The 25,638-nt window shown below is 31.9% G+C and overlaps 1 protein-coding gene across 6 annotated transcripts in view; it reads right to left on the bottom strand.

Annotated features, from left to right (window-relative positions):
- Positions 1 to 22,559: 22,559 nt before the first annotated feature.
- Positions 22,560 to 25,638, bottom strand: part of pico (ras-associated and pleckstrin homology domains-containing protein pico) — a 150,325-nt gene continuing 147,246 nt past the window's right edge. For 5 of the 6 annotated variants that reach the window (XM_088266057.1, XM_088266056.1, XM_088266058.1 and 2 more), the window contains 2 exons: positions 25,081 to 25,220; positions 22,566 to 24,513 (listed from right to left, as the gene is read on the bottom strand). In XM_088266057.1, coding sequence (XP_088122183.1) covers positions 23,470 to 24,513; positions 25,081 to 25,220 — 1,184 coding nt within the window. In that variant the 3' untranslated portion in view covers positions 22,566 to 23,469. Of the gene's footprint in view, positions 24,514 to 25,080; positions 25,221 to 25,638 lie in introns of all 6 variants that reach the window. The other variant, XM_088266059.1, reaches the window with a different exon arrangement.

Below are 25,638 nucleotides of genomic sequence, written 5' to 3' on the forward strand. Positions count from 1 at the left end.
TTGACTTTGTAAAAGTGACTTAAATGGCCCTCCTGAACATTTTACCTTTTGTTAGTTGTTCACTTTCTCCTGTAGGATATATTTGACAAAATTACATTTCAGGACGATTCGGGTCTGGCAGCCCCACAGTTCGCCACTTGTTGCTCTTGGGATATCGAATTCCAGCTATCTCTCCACCTTTTCGGGGGACTGCCTGGGGGTACATCCTTCGGGGTTTCCTTGAAGGGCGATACGTAGAAGTCTGTCTTGTTCACGTGTTCATTCAGTATTGCCTCCGTTGTCGGCCCCACCTCAAGATATCTTCCATCTTATACGTGCTCCAGATATCATTGTTTCTTAGGGGGTTTCGCAACGTATTTCCGGATATTGATCGAAGAGTTCTATATGATCCTGCATCGATTCAATAAATGGCTATTGGTCTTACACATTATAAATATTTTTTTTTTAAAACCCTTATCCGCACCCCAATGGTGCATAGGGCACTGCGTCATATAAACGCAGTGTTATCTTGATCGTTTACACATGAAGGAAAGGTGATCAGTCCTCCGCTACAGGTACGAGTCCAGGGTAATATTGAATAAATATGACAGTAAAAAAATCACTTATATTTATTTTATCCTTGTTGGGAATCGAACCTGGGACCTCCAGAATGGTAGCCGAGCGTGCTGACCATTACACTATGGAGGTGGAATATAACTTAATTTAACTTTCATAAATCAATAATAAAGCAAAAAAGTATTGTTTAGTGTAAATAATATATTTGTTTTAAAATCAAAATGCATCATAGAAGGGTTTGAAATTTCACTTAAAATTACTTTAAAAATCCAAAAAGTTGTTAAAAATTCATTAATGGAACCATAACCATTTTAGCATTTTTATTTTATTTTTTTAAATACCATTATAATTAATTTACAACATTTTGAGTGTGCCCTAATACTTGTTCACAAAATCTGGATTATCTCCAATTACAGGAGTTATTTTCATATTATTTTTTGTCATCTTATCAAAGATGAGAATAAGAAGAAGAATATGGAAGTCTGGGCATTTACGGGGCTGACGACCGTTAAAGGCTGGTTTAAGTGAAAAAAAAGCTTCTTTACATCTCACCAATAGATGTCTCCAGTGATGTTTCAGTGATTCAAGAACAAGGTTTCTAAATTGGTTCATATATGTTGAACTTCCAAAAATTTGAGTAGTGTGGTTGTCAATAATGGGTAGAATTGTTGAATGTTACACGTGTGTAAAGTGATCACTTAAACCAGCCTATGACGGCCGTCAGCCCCGTAAATGCCCAATTCAATTCCAAAATTTGACCAAATTGAATTATTGGACGAATCTGGTCCGGCAGCCCCATATCGAATATGGCGCTCTGTAGCGACTATGTTCTAATATACGCTCAGCTGAGAAACTGGCATCGCTGCTTCGATTCCTGCCAAATGCAAAATGAATACAAAAATATTTATTCTTAATAATTCAGAATATTTTAACGTATTTTCAAAGCTAGTTTTCCTATCTTTACTATCCCAGCAGATAAGCCTGTATACAAAATACAGGCACTGTAGCATTCCTCTATAAAAAAAAAAAAAAAAAAAACATTAAAAAAAACAGTGATCGAAACTGCAAAGAATCAGGTGCCTTAATAATAATAATTTTTCGGAATTTGTTAATCACCTTATACCTGAAGACTATAATTTTAATAAATCAACGGGTATAAAATTTTTACATTTAAATAAAACTGGTCTTAGTTTAGATAATCTAGAAAAATTAGAAATAATTAAAGCAATCAATAAAGATTTACCCATAATAAATAACCAACTAAATTTAACATCGAGTCCACTTTTGAAAATATTCCCATTGTGATTCATTTGCCTTCAAAATTCTCTTTCAAAATTTTATTTTTATACAAATGTCAAACCATAATAATTTTATTTTAATGCTCTGACGATGGAATGATTTTCCGAAACCGGTAGTCACGAATAAGTGTTTATGAAGTGGTATTACACAAAGTAAATAATGGATGATAAGGAGGTGTTTTATTACCATACCACAAAGATATCAATGTTTTTAATTTTCAAAAAATAATTAGTCATTACTTTTTACTTTTGTGGTTTTATTTATGTATATACACAATAATTATTTTTTAGCTTAAAACATTTTTTTTGCATGAATTTTCGGGATTTGAAAGCAGAACAAATATCTTTTTTCATGTTTGTGTACCCATGGAAATGATGGCATAATTATAATATGTCTTAGATACGTAGGTACATTGAGATGAATTGCTGTAATTTGAAATGGCCGATTTTCAAATTTAAAATAAAACCTACCTTTTAAAACAGTGTCTCAAAATAAAAGTTAATTAATGCTATCTTGAACATTTCCAATTAAGTATATGTACATATAAAGTAAGAACGTGATAAAAATCAAATTTAAAATAAATTTGAAATGGCCGATTTTCCAATTAAAAATAAAACCGACCTTTAAAAGCACTATCTTAAAATAAAATTCAATTAATGCTTTCTAGAAAATAATTTGATAAATTTTATTTATAAAAGCTTTTCCATCTTAAAAAAGTTTACTCAGTACTTTGGTGGTAAAATAAACCTAACCTTTGAAAATAGTGTCTATAAATATAATTCAATTAATGCCATCTTGAAATTAATTTCATAAATTTTATTTATAAAAGCTATTCCGTCTCAAAAAGGTTTACTCGGTACTTTGATGGTTATTCATTTCACCCTCTCTAAATAGACTGGGCGTGGGATTGGACAATCAATGCCGGTTTCAGGCGAGATTTAAGAAAATGTAATAAAATAATGGTGACTTGTCTTCATATACCTCAATGCGGTGACGATAAATTTAGAAAATACATATTTTTATCGCCATTTAGAATTGCGCATTTTATACCACACCCCGTGTGATCGAAATATCTCAATTTTAGGATAAATGACCTCTTAGTACTGAACTAGACTTTGTTAAAAAATGAGTTTTAACAAATATCAGAACCATTATGAAATAAACTATAATTTGAGGTCAAGTTTCACGTTTGTCTTTTTCTTGGGCTTAAAACCAGTAAAATACTTACAGTCATTTTATTTTGCAAAATATCATTTTTTAATATTATTTTTTGACATCTCATCAAAGATGAAGAAGAATATGGAAGTCTGGGCATTTACGGGGCTGACGACCGTCATAGGCTGGTTTAAGTGATCACTTTACACACGTGTAACATTTACCAATTCTACCCCATTATTGACAACCACACTACTCAAATTCTTCGAAGTTCTATATTTATGAACCAATTTAGAAACCTTGTTCTTGAATCACTAGAACTTCACTAGAGACATCTATTGGTGAGATGTAAAGAAGCTTTTTACTAAGCAGAAACTCTTATATTAGTATGTGAGATCCGAATCCTGGATTATAATCACACACATGAGAAACGCCAGAAAATACCATTTTCATTTTTATTATTAAGCTTATAATTTGACCAGATAATTTATTTACAACATTTTGAGTGTGTCCAAATACTTGTTCGCAAAATCTGGATTATCTCCAATTACAGGAGTTATTTTCATATTATTTAGGAAATAACATGAAAATAACTCCTGTAATTGGAGATAATCCAGATTTTGTGAACAAGTATTTCGACACACTCAAAATGTTGTAAATCATTTTTTAATATATATTTTTTTAATGTTTAGCTAAATAAATGAATAAAAAACTCATGCTAAATTTCACAAACCACTTTTCCTGCGACTTGTGGTTAGATTTTATGGATTTTATTTGCTTCATTCAATATACTCGTTTCTGACAATAAAAGAAAATTTTCCTTTTTCCACCCCACCTTTAGAAATAATCCTCAAAAGGTTTTAGTGTAAGACTTAATCTATAAATAAACGAATATCTCGATACCAAAATGATATATTTTTTACGAAATTTAGCGATCTGCTCATTTTTCGTTTGAATACATTGTATTGTGAATGTCTCATCGACATTTATTTTTCAACCAGCATATTAAATTTGAATCCGTTTTTACGTGAACGGTTGCTTTTCGCATTGTGCTCAAACGAGAAAAAGTAACTCAATATGGTAGGCAAGGTACTTATGAACCACATAAACCTTGTTTTGAATGAATAAAAATAAAAATAAAAAACGTACTGAAAACTTTCTCATATAATTTCTTAGAAATACTCGTATATTTATATCTTTCATAAATAAATATTTCAATAAAGATTATTTACCCAGAAAAATTGATATTCACTTCTCAATCTTTTTTTAGATAAGCTTTAATAATATCTCATGCAGGATTAAAATTAACCAAAACTCAGGAAGGTATCAACGATGGTAAAGAGCTTAGAAAATTCAAAAAATAAATCAAATAACTTCGTCAAAATGAATTTATGAAAAAATTGGATATAAAAGATTCAATAAACATTTTATGTTGAAAATTGATGTTAAATGGTTTATATTATTTCGAAAATGTTTTTAATTTAAAAAATAATAATGTGAGTAATAAGTCCCATATGGAATAATTAAATAATACATTGAACCACGAAAAAGTGTTGATGGGTAACTATTGTTTTCCGCATGTGCATGATTTATTCCTACCCTGTATATTTTTTTAATTGTTAAAATTCTTCGTAAAGGGTAAATAATTACTAATTGTAATTAATGTTAAACAAATAATTTTGTGCTCATAACCAAAGCTTATTTCACTGTAATTTTATATAAATGAGACGAATAATTTTTTGCATTTGATGTAAAAAAAACTTTTGTCACTTCCAAATAATGCGGGACGATTGTCAAGCGATGAACGTATTACGGTAAGTGATTTAGGAGGTTGGCAATGTTGCTAGCATCGAATATTTTAACCAACCATTCTCTTCCCTATGGTAGGTTCTTAAAATGTATAGTGATTCACTGTTGATTCCCAGGTTCCCCTACTTAATTAAACGTGCTTCTTTTACAAGACATCACTTTTCCACAATCCCGATAACCCCCTGATGGTTCTCGTCTGAGGAGCACCAAGACGGTTGCAGCCCACAAAAGAGTTTTCAGGCATTTTTGGAATCATACATGTATAACATATATTGGGTAATAAGTAAGATACTCTCCACATATCGCTCACTCCTTTCAAGAAGGTCATAAATCAAAAATCGTCAATTTTCAGTTGTGCATGTTTTCGGAATGCCCAGAAAATGTACTATATCCATGGAAAAGAGGCATATTTTTAACTTAATATTTAACCGCTACAGGGCCGAAAATATAATTTTTGCATTTCGAAGAAAAGGTATGGTTTAATTATTTTTTTATATATACTAAATATTTTTCAAACGGAGAAAAAACCTTCAGATTTTACTTAAAAAGATCTGTTGCACAGTAAAAAGATCAATACGTGGCTTGATATTTATTTTTCATATATTGTATTTTAATTTTAATATTTAAAAATGTTCTCCTGAAAAATCAAGTCATTTATGACGTTCTTGAAAGGAGTGAGCGATATGTAAAACATATATTGGGTTATAAGTTTTTTTTATTTTTTTACAAAAATACATTTTTGAAATACAAAATAGGTAAATATACAGAACATCTTATATATAACGTTTCTACCTCTCTAATAAAGTAGATACTTGTGTTTAGAGAGGGAGTTCGTTTCACATTTATTTTTATTTTTTTTATAAACTAAGTAAATTAAAACAAAGTAAATTAAAATTAAAAATAAAAAATTAACAAGGTAAATTAAAAATTAAAAATAAACATTCTTTGGTAAGGAGTCTAGGAAGGGGCGGGTCTTAAATATTTTTTAATTTTAGTTTTAAAAGTTTGATAATTTTAAGTAATTCTCTTTATTTAATAACTGAGTAAATTTTTTTTTTAAATTGGAAAAAATCACATTAAATTTATAAAAACAATCATAAATCAGCCACTCTTGGTTTACATAATAGTTCAATATGTAGAGTGATTTCAGTATGTAGAATGACTTTTTCATTCGCCGATTGAATACTTTTCATATGGCCTTTAGTAAATAACCTTGATTTTCTTCAGGACATTCGCTTGGAGGGTTTATCCTTCACTCTAAATGTTCAGCACCCCCTGTCCTTAAACTCTCCAAATATCAATAATGTAAGTGTAAACTTAACAAAATATAACAAAACTATTCAAGTCTTCAAAAATGTTCTTTTAAATCATAATTGAAATTCCAGTTATGGCACGAGTATCACCCAATTAAGGGTACTGCGCCAAAAATAATAAATCTTACATGGGATGCTTTGTGTTTTAAGAACCTTTAAATATTTTTGTTTAGTACATAAAAAAAATATTATACCAAATATATACGAGTAGATATCAAAAATGTTACGGTCAAAATCAGAATTTGACTAAAATCCGTTCTCGCTGTTTAAAATCAGATTTGGATTAAAATTTATTTAATTTAAAATATATTTTATTGGATTTAATATTTATTTTTTAAATCTAGTTTTAACTCCCCCCTCCTCCTAGCCGTTATCTGAAACCAATAGTCAATAGGGCATTGCATCGTATCGACGCAGCGTCATTTTGAACGTTAATTACTCGTCTACGTGTTGCAAGTACGATTTTCACACTCATATTTATTTAATTTTACCAAAAAAGCGTAGGACTGATCACGTTGTAAACAACGTGATTAGTCCTACCCTTTTTTGGTGAAATGAAATAAATATGAGTGTGAAAATCATTTACATTTATTTTTACCCTCCTGGGAATTGAATATGATTTTGACTGAATTTGAGTTTTTATGGTAGCCCAAATTGTATATCCTCTTTCTTGATTGTTGGAACTAAAATAAATTTTATTTTCGTAAAAGACGGTACTTCTAAGATGACTTCAAAGGCCCTTCGAAAACCCACTGAGCGCTGAACTTTTCCGTGTACAAAGCGAACGGGCTGGACAAGGATGTACACAAGGGGTGTTGGCATGGAGACGCCCCATCCGAGAAAATACACACTTGTTTTGCACCTGGAACAACTTGTTGAATAAACCGTCGCTGGTCTCAAAATATCCGTCATTATTTTGCTAGTGTCCTTTTTGCCATACTAAAAATGCTTAGTAAAAAAGTAAATAATCCCGTTAAGAAATAGATCTCAAGAAAATAAATCCTCAGTTATTTCAAAAGAAATATTCCACGTGTAGCAAATCTCATGATTATACCAATATTTATATATGTTTGTGGTATTGATACCACCTGTGGAATTTGAATCCCACATAATATTTTTTATGGAATATCTGTAAGTATGGTATGGGGTAAACAATTGTAAATCCAAAATGACAGATGTTTAGGAAAGACAAATTCGCTGTCAGTTTTTAATTAATATGTAACAATTTTACTGACTTATATTTTTGTGTTCAATAATTTATACTTATACTTACATCATTATATTTACTTCTTAAAAACCAGTACAGAAATATTTTTTTGAACTCTTATTTTTCGTGCACAATTTTGTTTTCGAATTCAAGATTGTTTACCGCAGAACTAATTGATCTAAAAAAATACAGTAAACCCCCCTATAACGTTGAGATAGGTACCGCGTTCTCAGAGGGGATGTTACAAGGAAGTTAATGTTTCAAATTTGTATTTCAATTTAAATTACTCATTGCAGTCATTTCCGCTGGTTAAAATGTAAAAATATAGTTTCAACATTAAAAAAAAACAAACCCTTACCCGCACCCTAATGGTGCATAAGGCACTGTATCATATAAACGCAGTGTTATATTGATCGTTAACACATGAAGGAAAGGTGATCAGCCCTCCGCTTCAGGTACCGGTCCAGGGTAATATTGAATCAATATTTGAGTAAAAAAATCACGTATATTTATTTGATCCCCCCCTGGGAATCGAACCCTGGACCTCCAGAACGGTAGCTGAGCATGCTGACCTACTACGGAGGCGGACAACATTGACCCCTTATAAAATTCCCTAAGATAAAGGGATACCTACCTATGTATGTCAACGTTGTATGGGGGTTTACTGTACATCATAAACACTCCAATTAATTGCCGATAAATATTTCGCTCACTCCTTTCAAGAACGTCATAAATCAAAATTCGTCAATTTTCAGTTGTGCATGTTTTCGGAATGCCCAGAAAATATACTATATCCCAGCAAAAGAGGCATATTTTTAACTTAATATTTACCCGCTACAGGGCAAAAAATTTTGTTTTTGCATTTTTAAGAAAATATATTGTTTAATTATTTTCTTAAATAAACTTAATATTTTTCAAATGGAGAAAAAACCTTCAGGTTTTACCTAAAAAATCTGTTGCACAGTAAAACGTTCAATAAGTGGCTTAATATTTATTTTTAATACATTGTGTTATATTTTCATACTTTAAAAACGTTCTCCTGAAAAATCAAGTTTTTTGATTTATGACGTTCTTGAAAGGAGTGAGCGATTTCTCTAATTCATTTTCCAATCGGCGGGAATCGGACCCGCGTCGCCAGTTTCCCAATCGAGCGTCTACCCGGCGACGCCACGACGCCACGACGCATCATTTTTCGCTTGTTGCTCTTGGCGCCATCTGACGACCTGCTACGGATCGACGCGCCACCAGTCCTTCAATTACAAAACGAGACATATTGCACATTAGGTGGAACTTAACTATGAATTTAAATGTAACGCATAACTAGCGAATCAACCAAATCCACCGTATAATATTATGTCGAGGCCCAACATACAATATTTAAATTAAATTTTAATTAAACTCAAGTAACATTTGAGGAGACTAGTGATATTGGTCAAAACGTTTGATATTATGGCATATGATATAATATATTATAGTTTATTGCAATCAGAGGGTAGATAGTACTTGAACATTAAAAATAAATTAAAAATTGATGATAATAAAGGAGGCAAAGGTAAAAAGGAGTTTAGGGAAGGAGGTAGAGGGAAAAACTAATGAAGGAAGGAGGTTTGATGTCAGTTTTGTGAGGATTTTAATGATAGAAAGTAATGTCTCAGACGTTTCTTTAAAATCATTACAGAAGGTGCATTTTTTACAAGGAGAGGTAATTCATTCCACAGTCTGGCCGCTTGGATCGGCAGGATTTTAATTTTTGATTATTTAATTGAATTAATTTGATACGATATTTTTGGCAAATAATGTTTGACCTTTAATAAAGGCCAAATATACATCATGGCAATTTATTTTTATTTCATAAATATCTATTTTTCTAGAAAAATGACGCAAATATTTGATATTTTATTTTTAAACCATTAACCGTACAACTCATCGAAACCAATCAAGTGCGCGCCAAGGCTTTTTTAAAACTCATTACGACGTAGCTTTTTATTGCTCGATCCTTGATGTACGGACTAGCTCTTTATTTTTAGTATGAAATATAAATTACTGCCATAGGTAGGTTTGTTCAAAAACTTTCTTAAAAAAGCAAATTATTTTTGCCTGGTCACGTACGCTTCTAAATTTATATACGCGCTTATTTTAATTTTAAACTCTGCTTCGCCATTTAAATTATTTTGAATAACTGTAATTAATATCAATCATATTTGGGCGATTTTTGTGAATTTGTACATTTTCTAAAATAGCTCAATTTTGTGCAAAAGTTATTTTAAAGTTAACCTTTCTCCATCCCGGCTGAGAGATGTGAGGGAGGGTGGTAGAGAGTGAAAGATAACGGATATAGGATAATAACGTTTTTATTTTATTTATTAAAACATATTCTTATACGTTTCAGCATTTAAATGTCAATTTTGTAAGTTTTCATATGTAGCATTTCATTTGTGCCCGATATATGTTGCGATATTTTTATAACACTTGCTGGTACGAATAGGGGTAGGTATTCAATGCAGAGTGTTCTTACCATGACTGCATTGTCTTTTTCCAACGTAATAGTCTTTCTTCCGCCCGCCTCCGTGGTGCAATGGTTAGCGTGTTTAGCTACCGTGCCGGAGGTCCCGGGATCGATTCCCAGGGGGGGAGTTAAAATATATATTTGTGATTTTACATAAAAATATTTAAATAAATAAACATGGACAGATCACCTTGCCTTCGTGTAAGTAACGATCACGATAATACTGAATCAATACGATACAGTGCCCTATGTACCATTGGGTGCGGATAAGGGTTAGAGATAGATTAATTTCCTTCAATGTGACATTTATGACTTTCATACTAGTTACACTAAAATTAAGGCACATTAAAATTAATCTTAATAATATTTGCTAGTTCCATTTTTGTTTTCTTCACTAAAATGGGTCTGATTGAAGCTTTGAGCTTTTGTTTCGGATCCGGGAATATGACAGGAGACTTTCAATGGGGTCATATTTTGCCCTTAAAACAATTCCACTCCCATCATTTAAGAAATAAATACGGTAAATTGTCGTTACTGCGATTAAAAATCGCTGATTTCGTCTATCAAAGTCATTTCGTAAAATTAATAGTAATCGCTATAAACTACAAAAGTATATCAGAATTGTTATGTAGGTGACCCAGACTATGGACATCCCATTCATTTGTAGTGAAGTCTCCGGGTACTAATTGTAACTGTCTGCTTTGTGGAGTAAACGTTGCACTTGTATTCAATTATTGGATTTAGAAATAGAAATTTAGCGTCATCCACATTTTTATAAAATTAATAAACTTTGTTTTCACCGCTTTTTTATTCATACAATTAAACCTACCAGTTTCGACAATACCTTGTCTTCATCAGGGTTTATTTTAAATTAAAAATATTAAAATACTCTCACCAGAAATTTCCACACACTCCATAAAAATCCTAAATGTTTTATGGAGTGTGTGGAAGTTTTTGGTGAGAGTATTTTAATATTTTTGTAATATTAATTTTATTAAGATATTATAAAATGTGCTACAAAGTATCTACGGAAAACATTCAAGAAATCATCCACATTTGTTTCATTAGTGTCAACATGATCTGGCGTATTCCTATTTACAACGATTTAGATATACATTTTAATTCATTATATCGTCAGTAGAATTTTAACTGAAAATCTTGTTCCAAATGGCGGTTACCTCTGCAGTCATTATGCCAATTATTGTAAACAGCTTCTTCGCCGAAGGGAAAATTTTCCGATATGCAACTATTTTACCAATATTTAAAAAAAAACAATCTGCATTTTATGTAAATTCTTTTATTAAAAAGTATTTTTTGACATCTCATCAAAGATGAAGAAGAATATGGAAGTCTGGGCATATACGGGGCTGACGACCGTCATAGGCTGGTTTAAGTGATCACTTTACACACGTGTAACATTCACCAACTCTAAGCTCTAGAACCACACTACTCAAATTCTTGGAAGTTCTATATATATATATATATATATATATATATATATATATATATATATATATATATATATATATATATATATATATATATATATATATATATATATATATATAAATTAATTTAGAAACCTTGTTTCACTAGAACTTCACTAAAGATATCTATGGGTGAGATGTAAAGAAGCTTTTTACTAAACAGAAACTCTTATATTTGTACGTGAGGTCCGAATCCTGGATTACAATCACACACACGAGAAACGCCAGAAAATACCATTTTCATTTTTATTATTTAAGCTTATAATTTGACCTGATAATATATTTACAACATTTTGAGTGTGTCCAAATGCTTGTTCACAAAATCTGGATTATCTCCAATTACAGGAGTTATTTTTAAATTATTTTGATATCTCATCAAAGATGAAGAAGAATATGGAAGTCTGGGTGTTTGCTAGGGCATTTACTGGGCAAATAAATAAATAAATAAAAATTACGGGGCTGACGACCGTCATAGGCTGGTTTAAGTAATCACTTTACACACGTTGATTTTTTTTGTTGACAAAAACGTTTAAACCTTAATATGAAACATTTATATAGTTGAAACCCTGTGTTTGTATTTTTTTTTATTCAATCCAATTTGTTTTCAAAGGTTCAACATTCTGTCACGTCCTGGGCAACACCCCTATTTTTCCGCCTATCTCATATCGCTCACTCCTTTCAAGAACGTCATAAATCAAAATACTTGATTTTTCAGGAGATCGTTTTTAAAGTTTAAAAATATAATACAATGTATTAAAAATAAACATCAAGCCACTTACTGAACTTTTTACTGTGCAACATATCTTTTTAGGTAAAACCTGAATGTTTTTTCTCCATTTGAAAAATATGTAGTATATTAAAAAAAATAATTAAACAATACCCTTTCTTAAAAATGCAAAAAACAACACTTTCTGCCCTGTAGCGGTTAAATATTAAGATAAAAATATGCCTCTTTTGCTGGGATATAGTACATTTTCTGGGCATTCCGAAAACATGCACAACTGAAAATTGACGATTGACACTTCATCCACTTCATCCACTTCATCCACTTCATCCACTTCATCCACTTCATCCACTTCATCCACTTCATCCACTTCATCCACTTCATCCACTTCATCCACTTCATCCACTTCATCCACTTCATCCACTTCATCCACTTCATCCACTTCATCCACTTCATCCACTTCATCCACTTCATCCACTTCATCCACTTCATCCACTTCATCCACTTCATCCACTTCATCCACTTCATCCACTTCATCCACTTCATCCACTTCATCCACTTCATCCACTTCATCCACTTCATCCACTTCATCCACTTCATCCACTTCATCCACTTCATCCACTTCATCCACTTCATCCACTTCATCCACTTCATCCACTTCATCCACTTCATCCACTTCATCCACTTCATCCACTTCATCCACTTCATCCACTTCATCCACTTCATCCACTTCATCCACTTCATCCACTTCATCCACTTCATCCACTTCATCCACTTCATCCACTTCATCCACTTCATCCACTTCATCCACTTCATCCACTTCATCCACTTCATCCACTTCATCCACTTCATCCACTTCATCCACTTCATCCACTTCATCCACTTCATCCACTTCATCCACTTCATCCACTTCATCCACTTCATCCACTTCATCCACTTCATCCACTTCATCCACTTCATCCACTTCATCCACTTCATCCACTTCATCCACTTCCTCCACTGGAGGAAGCTCCACTTCACTAAAAAAATGTTCTCTCAACGTAGATGAAGAAGAATATGGAATCCTTAGTACTAACAGGGAACTTATCTTGAAAATATAATATTGAAAATCTCAATCTTGAAAATGTTCAGACTTCAATAAAAACTTGTTTGTCGTTGTTAAGATGAGAAATAATTCAATAATAATTAATTTTAAAAAATTCATGAGAAATAATTCATTTAAAAAAATTCATGAGAAATAATTCATTTTCACTATCTTTATTTTTTTAACTATCACCAATCAATGCTAAATTTGCGTTGAAAATGTAATACTGAAAATCTAAATCTTGAAAATGTTCAGACTTCAATAAAAACTTGTTTGTCATCTCAATGAGAAATAATCAAATAATAATTAATTAATAAAAATTCATGAGAAATAATTCATTTTCACTATCCTTAATTTTCTAACTATCACCGATCAATGCTAAATCTGCGTTGAAAATATAAATCTTGAAAATGTTCAGACTTCAATAAAAACTAGTTTGTCGTTGTTGAGATGAGAAATAATTAATTAATAAAAATTCATGAGAAATAATTCATTTTCACTATCCTTAATTTTCTAACTATCACCGATCAATGCTTAATTTGCGTAAAAGCTTAATAAGCTGTACATTGGGCCGCAAAATTATTATATTTACACCTTATTAATTTTTATTTTCTTATTATTATTATTTATTATTTATTATTTTTTGACATCTCATCAAAGATGAAGAAGAATATGGAAATCGGGGCATTTGCGGGGTTGACGACCGTCATAGGCTGGTTTAAGTAATCACTTTACACACGTGTATCATTAACCAATTCTACCCATTATTGACAACCACACAAGATGATGAAGATGTCAAAAATAATTTGAAAAATAACTCATATAATTGGAGATAATCCGGATTTGGACACACTCAAAATGTTATAAATATTTTTTTTAATTAAGATCTTACTACGGCAGATTTCACACGAGATATTGCGCGTGTTGATCAATTTACAGTGGTTTATAGATATGTTTCACCAGAGGATAGACAACCAGTGGAAAATGTTCTAACTTATATTCCTCTGTATGAATGTATTGTAATGTATGTATTGAATGTTAGCAAATACAGGGTGATGTGGCGTTCTATTCTCTCTGCCTACCCCTGCGGGATGCGGCGTGATAGTGCGTTACTTAGAAATCAAACCATAGTAATCTAGCCCGTAGTGTTGAAATACACCGATAATGAATTATCCCGGTACAATAACGTATTTTAAAGATTTATAAAATATTGATGATTGATTCATATCATTCAAAACATGTATTTTATGATACAATACTGAAACTTTATTTAAGCCTTATGATAACGAATTGCATAGGAAAAAGATCCTTCAGCCAGCGTAAAATAATGGATCATTTGCAGACGGGAGGAATATCTAATTGAACATACTCAACCTATAAAGGATTGTGTCAGACTCGATTTGTGTTTATAACAGCTGATACAATCAATATTTTCATTTAAAATTTTCTTTTGCAAAATTCACCTACGTACAAGTGTTGTTTTCGTAAGTTCGGGAGATATTAAGGTTTAAATTTTGGATATTTGAATAAAACGAATAACGGACACCGCTATACATCATCAAATTTTACGTCATCGGTTGTGTTACGGGGCGTAGTAATAGTAGATACTTTATAGAGCTGTAATAGTATTAGTGTGGATTCGTTTCTGTGACGTCATTTGTTACCAACTTACGAAAACAACGTTTTTACGAAGGCGAATTTTGCCTACGAAAATTATGAATGAAAATATTGATTATATCGGCTGTTATAAACACAAACCAGTCTTACGCAATCGTTTATAGGTTTAGTATGTAAAATAGATATTCCTCCGGAGTGAAAGTACCCTATTGAAGACGAAATTGAGTTTTTTTTTAATTTTTACAAAATGTTGTGAATAAATTTATTGGTTTTCTAGCGTTTCTCAAATATGTGAATTGTGAATACAATCCAGGATTCGGACCTCACATGCAAATGAGCAAATGAAAGAGTTTCCGCTGAAATGCAAATAAAAAGCTTCCCTCAGCTCACCATAGATGTCTCTAGTAATGTTCTTGTGTATTCAAACACTACGTTTCGAGTTTGATCAATATATCTAGAAGTTCCAAGATTTTAAATAGTGTGGTTGTCAATCATGGATAAAATTTGTGAATGTTACACGTGTGTAAAGTGATCACTAAAACTATCCTATAACGGTCGTAAGTAACGTTAATGCCCAGACTTTCATATTCTTCTTCATCTTTGTTAAGATGTCGAAAGATAATATTAAGAATAACTCCCATGATTGGAGATAATCCAGATAAGGCCTCATCTCTTTTGTCATATTATGAGTTTTAGTTCATCTCACCATAGATGTCTCTAGTGATTCAAGCACTATGTTTCGAATTTGAAGAATATATCGTAGTCGTACAGGAGAAAGTGACCAACCATCAAAACGTAAAATGTTCAGGAGGGCCATTCAAGTCACTTTTGCTTGGCAAGAAAATAAACATCAATGCAGTTAGTCATTTTAAAAAAGTCAATATATTATACTTCCAAGATTAAAATCCTTTGGGATTTTTACAGGGCAATATTAAGCTAGTAAGATATCAAATAATCAATGATCACGTTTTTGTAAAACAATGCACTTGGTCACTTTCTCCTGTATGACTACGATATATAGAAGTTTCGAGAATTTGAGTAGTGTGGTTGTCAATCATGGGTAAAATTGGTGAATGTTACACGTGTGTAAAGTGATCGTAAGCCGGTCAAAGCGTAAACGGTCGTAAGCCCCGTTAATGCCCAGACTTCCATATTCTTCTTCATCTATGTTAAGGTGTCAAAAAGAATGATAAAATATTTAATAACTTAATAATACAGGTAATAAATTTAGAACAGGATATGTAGTGATAATTGATATGCAAAAAACATACATTTAATTTTTATTACGGCGCCATGTAATTATTTTCATACTGCGTACTAAAATTCGGATCGATAACACTCGCGGAGGAGATATTTTATCAAGGTTAAAACAATGTCATTTCATTTATTTTTAAATTAATATCTTAATTTTTTAACACTAAAACATTGTACGTGCATAAGAGTAACATAGATAATATGTGTATATGTATGTTTATGTATGTATGTATATTTATGAATATATTCTTATTTTTAATCTTCTTACCTAGAAAAAAATCCTTTAACCACTCTCATTAATTCCTCTCCTCCTTCCTCTCATTAATTGCAAAATCTATTTTTTACACCATACCCTTTTTTTCTAAATGTTTTTAATAATAAAAATAATAAAACCCTTATCCGCACCCCAATGGTGCATAGGGCACTGCGTCATATAAACGCAGTGTTATCTTGATCGTTTACACATGAAGGAAAGGTGATCAGCCCTCAGCTTCAGGTACCAGTCCAGGGTAATATTGAATAAATATTTCAGTATAAAAGTCACTTATATTTATTATTGTGAATTTAACTATTGTTTATTATATATTTTCCTTTTTTTAAATGTAAAGCTGTACAATTCTCAAACAAATAAAAAAAAACAACAAAATTTTACAATCAATAACTAACTAATCACACCGCTTTCCCGCAGGGGTAAGCAGAGAGAAAAGAACGCCACATCACTCTGTCTTTGCAAATATTTTTCGCCTCTTCCTCGTTCATGCATCTCCTTATACATACCCGCCGATTATTTCGACTCCTAACCTGACCGCTTTCAAGTATTTGGCATACCTGATCGTGCCAAGTTTTTCTTGGTCTTCCTCTGCTCCTATTTCCAACTACACTCGTCTAAATTTGTTACCGTTCTTTCCTCATCCAGTCGTTCCACGTGTACAAACCATCTCAACACACCATTCTTAATTTTATCGAAAATGCTTATCTCAGCTTTGCATTCCTTATTTCACAATTCGAACATCTATCTTATATCGTTTTGTCGTACATTTTTCTAAGAGATCGCATTTCTACTGCTTTCAGTCTACTTTTATCCTTCTTTTGCCAACTCCGTGTTTTACTTCCATACATTAGGGTTGGAACCAGGACTCCATTGTGTACTGCAGTTTAGCTTTCGGGGAAAGCTAAACTGGCTTAAAATAAATCAAGCTTAAAATGAGTTAAATTTTAAATTTAATTAATAGTAAAGTTTGATTTTGGAAGAGCTCTGCCTACATAGCATAGTGGTTAGCGCGTTTGACCTTTCTTAATTTTATCGAGAACGCTTATCTCAACATTGCATTCTGTTCTTATATCACCAACCGAACATCTACCTCTGAGAGACTGACTGCATTCAGTGTACTTTCATCCTTCTTTTACCGACTCCATGCTTCACTTCCATACATTAGGGTTGGAACCAGGACTCCGTGGTGGACTGCCAGTATAGCTCTCGCTGGTAGGTTTTTATTTACCTACTAAAATTCATTCTTAAATATATAAATATAATACATATATTTACATCGAACCTAGAAACTCGGCAAAGAGTCCGCAGCACTAACCGCGAGACTATAACCCGACTCCATTATAATATAGAAAATATTATATTATCCGAGTGTTGGAGACTCTAACATCATTACAATTCATACATTCGTAGATATTGAAAAACCTCGAAAAAAACGCAGCTCTGTTTTAGATATGGAACATTTGTGAACTAAACTGACATAAAATATTAAAAAGTTGCTAACACGCTCAATAGATGGCGTCACTACTGAAATTAAGCGGCAAAATGTATTATTTTGAATTATGGTTTGAGTCTCTGCTACATCTCCTACTTTTCTCTCACCCACACACAGTGGCGTATAGGGCACTGGATTTCAACGAGAAAATTTTATCTTAATTGCAAATTACTTGAGCAATTAACAATTACCTTTAAAGGCGAGGTGATAAATCCAGGTACCAGCCCAGGATGAAAAATTATTGGAGGGAAAAATTTATTATGCATACAGTGAAACTTCTATCTATCGTTCCTCGAATAACCGTTTTCCCGGATGTGTTGCTTATTTTTTCTACCCCGAATTCATTTTACACAAAAATTGATCGCATCGATCATTTCTTCATCACCATTTTACCGCATTCATCGTTTGAATTACTCTGCATTTTGTATATTTTGTCTGTGTTTTTGACATTCTTCTCAATTGTTACATTCGAAGACAATATTCCAACTTGTGGGATAGAAACTATCGAAAGCTAGTGTGACGTAAGGTTGACGGATACAGCAGAAGAGGTCGATATTGATGAAGAGGAGCCGCTGCCTGTACCTTCATTTTCAGAAGCATACACACTCTTTGAAAGATTGAAAACTTTCTCCTAAGTACATTTAATAAAATATGTGCAAAGCCAAAAATATACTGTTGACTTAATCTCTCTCTCTCTGGTTTCAATCCTGCGGATAGGTCTGCAGCAACAGATAACATCTCCTTCGCCATTCTTGTCTATTTTCGGAAGCCCTCTATAGCTCCTCATACATCGAGCAGCCCATGTCTTCGTATAAGTCGCTTAGGTATTCGCGGCATTTTGAATTATCTAACGTCCAAGAGACTCTGAAATCTAGCTACGGCTTTATACCCTCGATCACTGGCGTTTATACCCTCGATCGTCCCCTCTATTGTTTTGTGCAGGAAACCCTCTTGTCTTAGCACGTGGCCAATCCATTCGGCGCGTTTTTTGGAGATAGTCGCAAGTAGGTGCTTCCTTTCTTTGATTAATTGTAGTACCTCATCGTTGGAGATGTTGTCTCTCCAGGATATCCCGAGCATTCTTCTATAGATCCACATCTTAAACGCATTCAGCCTATTCTTCCAGATACTCTTCAGATAGGCTACTCTTTCAGATAGGCACAATGTCTCGCAGCCATACGGAAATAAAACAGTAAAAAAGAACAATTGTCGGTCGCAGAATATTTGTAATGAAATAAATTTTAATATTTTTTCGGGTCTGTTCAGCTCTGTAATTTTTTTCAAATAAATACATTTATTTACATCTTAAACTTGTATTCTTCTTAGAATTTAAACCTACCAATGGTTATGCAGATTAGGACGGTATCTTTACTCCATCGTATATCCTTGAGCATTGAACTCTTAATCCCGCATTTACTGTTTTCCTGCATTCATAGTTTATTTCATTAGGTCCATTTAAAAACAATAGATAGAGGTTTCATTGTATTTATTAAGACCCTCCTGGGAATCGAACCCGGCACCTGCCAAATAAGGAGGACCCTAAAAAATGACAGCCATCAAGTGTCACAATATCCGACCTACACAAAATAATTTAACTAACATTGAAATGAGCAAAAAATCTTGTTGATTTTAACCTTTCTAAAAGTAAATATGTTTGTGATTAAAATGACATTTGTATTTTAAAGCATACAGTTCCCTCCAAATGCCAAATACTAACATATGACCGGAAAGAAACTAGATATCCCTTTCAAATTGAGATAAAATTAGTTTTCATCATAAATTGTAAATATTCAAAACCACAACGGAATAAATTAACATCTTTTTTACTCAAAACAAGCAACAACAAAAAACAGAGGGTTTTGATATTTGATGTTGCATACTATGTATATGTATTTACAGCAAATAATAAAATGCAGGATATATTGAAATTTTTATTGTTTAAACATAAGCAAATACAAAAGATTTAATAATGTCTGTAATAATACATTGTTTTCAAGTTTATTTTTACATAATATAATATGAGACAGTAAACATCTTTAAATGTTATTGTTTTAACCATATTTTAATAGTTCTGGCACAAGATTTAGTTGATTTGCTAGGAGATACATTATTTGGTAACATTTTACAACATTCAACATCAAGATTATACTGAATGTATAATATAATTCATTAATTTTAATGAAACTAACAAAGGTTACTGGAATAAAAATAAAATTATGGCGTTTAGATACCTAGCATTGAAGTAATAAAAAATATTTTATATGTTTTTGATAATTACAAGTGTAATGAGTAAAACATGTATATCAACACATTTAAGAAGATTTAACCAGTTCTAAAACATAAAATAATGATCTGGTTCATGTGTAATGTTACGAGGTTTTCTGACACTATGTCTCGTACAAAAACTACTGAACACCCAATTTACTTTTAAGGCATTGCCGGAAAACCAATAATTTTAAATGACATTTATTATGTATGTCAAAAGTTAATTGATTTTTACTAAATACAAATATCTGCCTGATTGAGATCTTAAAACAATATTTCATTACATTTGAGAAAAAAAACTAATGAATTAGGAAATATGTTTGAAAATATTAGCCTAATTTATGGCACAAAAAAGGTAAAGTACTTATTTAACACATATATATATATATATATATATATATATATATATATATATATATAGAAATGGTGTTTTTATATAAAAATAAATATAAAATTTTACATTGGAAAACATCGAACAATCCCACTCCATAAACCAATTCTCTTATTATCACAATACTTATCAATATCTTATACTTGTCATAAAATCCCTCAAATCGAGTATAGAATTCACTTTTTCTCACCGTTATTACATACCTACTTCTCTTTACCTAACACTTTTCATTGCTCGATTATCCCATTAGACGTAAAAAAAATATAAATATCACATTGCGTTATTATATTTATTTCATAATAAGTAAATGTATAAGAAATTAAAGGTGAACTGTTTAAACGCAAGTAGTATAATAAAAGTTTACAAAATCTTATGAAATCTTCACCAGTCTTATTTGTTTAAAGAATGTATACATGTAGCAATTTAGTTTGCGATAGAAATATAATTAATTATAAGATAAAGGAATTACAAAGGAACTGTATTCTCTGAGGTTACATTAAAGCGTGAAACACCTAAATGTTTCATTAAACTATTCATTGCATATATATCAACTGAACTTATTCATCATCCTATCAACTTGGAACAAATCGCATGATACTTGCGAGATCTGAATTAATTTGTATGAAGACAGTAACAATACTGTAATCTTACAATCTTAAACTGAAAATTTCCAAAATTAAAGGAATAAGTTTGGTTAAAATTAGCCAAGGAAAAAAGGAATATCCAAAAGTTAATCATATCGCTCTCTTGCGCGGAAAACTCCACATTCAATATTAAACTACTACCTTACGTTTAAGTTTCGAATAGGTCTCCTGAAAATCCAACTCAAGTTTAAGTTGCAACAATCTTGATTTTAACATCATTTATAAGTTTTTTACCACTATGGTAGATGGCAAAAACATCAAAATGTAATTATAGCTGTTTTTTACTTGTTTGCAGTGTCCTTTCCATTCTTCTCACAAATATCTTTATATCAGTACATAGTTTTGAATGGAGTAAACTAGTATAATAAGCAGTGTACTAGAATAAGATTGGACAAACAATTTATTTAATATTAAACATTTGACACTTCCATTATTATTATATATTTATGTATTTTAGTTTTGGGTAAGAATTCTATAAAGCACATTACAATATGCATATGTATTTATCCCAAATAATCACCCTTTCCTGGCAAAATGTTATAAATGCCAGCTAGGTAAAGATCAAATTGTTTTAGTCAGTCTGATCAAAATAAATTAAGGCATTATAGGGAAAAAAGATCATACCTAATTGCTAGCGTTTACAATGTTTTTCCGGGAAACGGTTAGTATAATCCATATGTCATCTCTCACATTTTGAGATTTTTACTATTTGTTCGTCAGTTTTGGTTCAGTGAAAAACTAGCTTTTCTTTTTGAATACAGGAAACATGGTATATACAGCATACGCTGCATATCTTGTATACCCTGCAGGAAACATGGTACATATATACTGCATACACTGCATATCTTGTATACCATACAGGAAACATGGTATATGCTGCATACGCTGCATATCTTGTAAAAAAAATTAATAATCCAAACATAAGAATACGAAAAACGTCAGTTATCCCATCTGCATTTAGTATAGAAGTATATATATATTTAAACATACATCTTTATGGCTTTAACATGGTTGTGAATTACTTTTAATTTTTTATTCATAATTTAAAAGCAATTGGAGCAAACGTAGTGTGTCAGAAATTTTATACATATCTAACAATTTAATAACTGTTTTAAAATATATTTTAAAGGTTTCGAGTAATTTTAACGTTGATTATCCAATAAAATATTATTTCAACAAGTTTTTGAATTGATTGAGCTAAACACAATGAGAAATGTGGTCTTGATAGATTACAAAACCTGTATTTTAGACACCAAACATACAATATATAAACAATTTCTTATTCAATTATCGAAAAGCTCTCCAGAATGCATCTGAAAATATTATTTAAAACAAGTAGTTGAATGGACATCATAGCTACTGACATTTAATAAATATTATTCTATAAAATATCATAGCAAAATTTTTATGAAAGATAAAAAATTATATATTTTTATTAAATATGAAAGATATTATTAAATCGAAAAAACATTTTGACAGTGAGTTATTTTTATTTTTTTACAAGAAGTTCTTTGATATAGTTTGAATATTCACTATCAATTTTACACAGATACACTTAACATTTAACATTCATATTAAAATCATTTTTTCCCCCCAATTTCACTTTGTTAATTCAACATTTGAATGTAATTAGATTGAATTTTGAGAATCTTTCCTTCTGCAGGATAAAATAAGCATTACATTACATATAATTGGACATTAAATTTTGGATTTTGTTAAAATCAGTCAAACTTCCCAAATAACATTTTTTAAACTCTCGATATATTTCACTAATTTATATATTTTTTTAAATATGGACTTTCTTCAATCGACAAATTTACATGATTTAAAATTTAATGTAAGAATATATTGGACTTCGACTGTTCTAATTTCTTTAAAAGAAATTTTCTCTTTTAAATTAATTTAAACATCGCATATTAATTTCACATTATACATATCTATTCTCAATATATTACTGGGGATCACATATTCAATTCATAGACTGTCTGTAGAAAGATTCTTCCAAAAAAACCTGACCTTGACATCCTACTTCAAGATATTTATGGAAAGGAAATATATTTGTAAACGCATGAGAATCAAGCGGCCTTTAGATTGATAAACAGGTCAAACAATAAAATGCAACACCGAATTCAACATCAGGATATTTTGAAAGACTAAATTTTTGGTAAATGAGAATAAATTTACAGGCATATAATTTCCGCTTTTGAAATAGGTAACATAAATCAATGATTTCGCTTTCAAAGTTATAATAACAAGAAACTTATATATTTACAATATTACATACTGATACTTAAATTAATCATTTGGCATGAAAACTAAATTTAAATAAACATTATTAAGTCTATTCACATTTCATTGGTATTATTTGCATATTACAGAGTTACATACGTGAGATTTCATCGCAGGTTTATCATGGGGGCCGTTGTCAACTGCGTGCTGTCACTTCGCTTGGGCGGTGGTGGCGGTGGTCTTTTCTTCGACATGGACATTCTAGCATCAGCTCCTCTCTGCAGAGCGCTGTTAGTCGGAGAATTGCTCTCAATATTACCGACTTGGCAACTCGTAGCATACTCGGTAATATTATCGTTGCGAGGCTTGTTGACATTTTCGTATAAATTGTCTGTCGGAACAAGCCCCGTATGTCCGTAATGTTCCTGCACCCAATTGGACACGTTTGCTTCCTTATAGTCTTCCTTCAAGACTGGATATTCCCTGAATCCGAGAACTTCGTGAGGAGTCGTCGTCGGTTCGAGTTTACACTTCTGAGCTACTTGCCATTTTTTCTTCATCACTTTCTGCAAATCTTTAATGAAATCTTTAGGTGGGTTCGAAGTAGAGTCAGTTAATTTTTTGGGGGAAGTCGAAAGTCTGGTATTGTCGTTTCTCTTAGGAGGTGGCGGTTTGTTAGGCAAAGTGGGTGGAGCAACCTGAGACTCGGGCAATAAGAAGGTTATTTTCTTGTTCTTCTTATTGGGAGAACATGGAATTGGCGCTGTATTATCAGCATGCTTCCTCAACATGATCGGTGACCCATTCTCCGTATAGTGGGTATTGTCATCGAAACTGATCGACTTAGTATGTCCCGAGGGCTTGGAACCGTCAGTGGTACAAAGGCTACTAGGTGGTAGTTTCTTCAGCATTACTGGACTAGTTATTTGGTTTGAAGCTTTCTGTTGCATTTCAGCGAGACACGATGCATATATTCCTGAATTCGCTGTACTATTCAAATATTTGGCTTGGTTTACAGATACGTGTTCTTTATCTGGCTCATTATATATTCCACTATTGTGGGACACACTGCTGAAGCTCAGTTTTCTGGATAACATTTCTGGGTTTTTATGCATCTGCTGTTGTATTGCTGAGAAGTTAGGATTCGCTCCGACACTAACATCCCTTGGAGATGGCATTTGGTGTATTAGGTTTGATGATAGTTGGTTAACCTGAAAAATTAACCAATAAATTAGATTTTCATAAATAAGAAACAATTTTTAATAAGTCTATTCAAAATCACTCGTTTGCGAATGATTTCGAATAGACTTATAAGATATTAAAATCTGGGCTTTAACAGCCCTACCCATACGAACATACATGATACGTCCGCTCGAAATATAATTATAAACGAAAAGGTCTTTTTATGGCTGGCTGACCGTGCTAGTGCCTCCGTCACAATAAAAAATATATTTGAAAAAATATTCAATAGAATATTATTACAAACAATTATTCACCTGACTTACAAAGGATTATAAATGGGACTATTGTTTAAAAAAAATGTCTGGGCCATTGTTAATAAGCACTGTTATTGAGAAATCCGTGGGTATTTTAATAACATTTGAATAATAACCCAAAGGCAGGGCGGTTAAAAAAATATATTACATGATTTAGAATTTTAAGTATTTGATTGGATAATTATAATATAAACTTTTTGTAGTAGTTTTATGCTTCAACAAATTGATACATTGGTACGATTGGTACATGTTGACATAAAACTTGTATACAAAATAACTTACGATTTCAGAAACACTAATTCTGGATTTTTCACTATCACTCGGGGAAGCATAATTTGGCACATGAGTTTCGGACGTAAATGCTTCTGCCGGAGGTGGCGGTAAGCTCATGAGGCTCAACTGGGAACCAGTAAGGTCATATCCTGAAAAATTACATACAAATTAAATTAAATGTTGATCATTAAACAATAGATATGGTACAAAATTTGGTAATCATAGTTTTAAATGTGAATAGTTCGAGAATTTTCTTCTTCAAATGTCTTATTTGGTATACTGGTTATCTCATAATATGGCTTCAGCTTTCCTATCATGGGATATTCGGAACAGCTCGTAGGCCTCTGATCCCAATACAATTGCGTACATTCTGAGTCTAGGGTAGTTGCCTTCTTCCATCTTTTAGCCCATGAGAATCAGCTGAAGTGCTTTAACCACTTGATCAAGTTGTGGCAGAGCGGAGGATCGAACTCGTCGACCTCAGACCAGAAGTCTGCAACACTAACCACTGGACCACTACCCGACTTATAAAAATATAATTTTTTCCTACTGCCTACCCTGAATAAA

Source organism: Brachycentrus maculatus, unplaced genomic scaffold (genome assembly GCF_059751285.1).
Source record: "Brachycentrus maculatus isolate JH-2025_06_01 unplaced genomic scaffold, ASM5975128v1 h1tg000261l, whole genome shotgun sequence".
Lineage (NCBI taxonomy): Eukaryota > Metazoa > Arthropoda > Insecta > Trichoptera > Brachycentridae > Brachycentrus > Brachycentrus maculatus.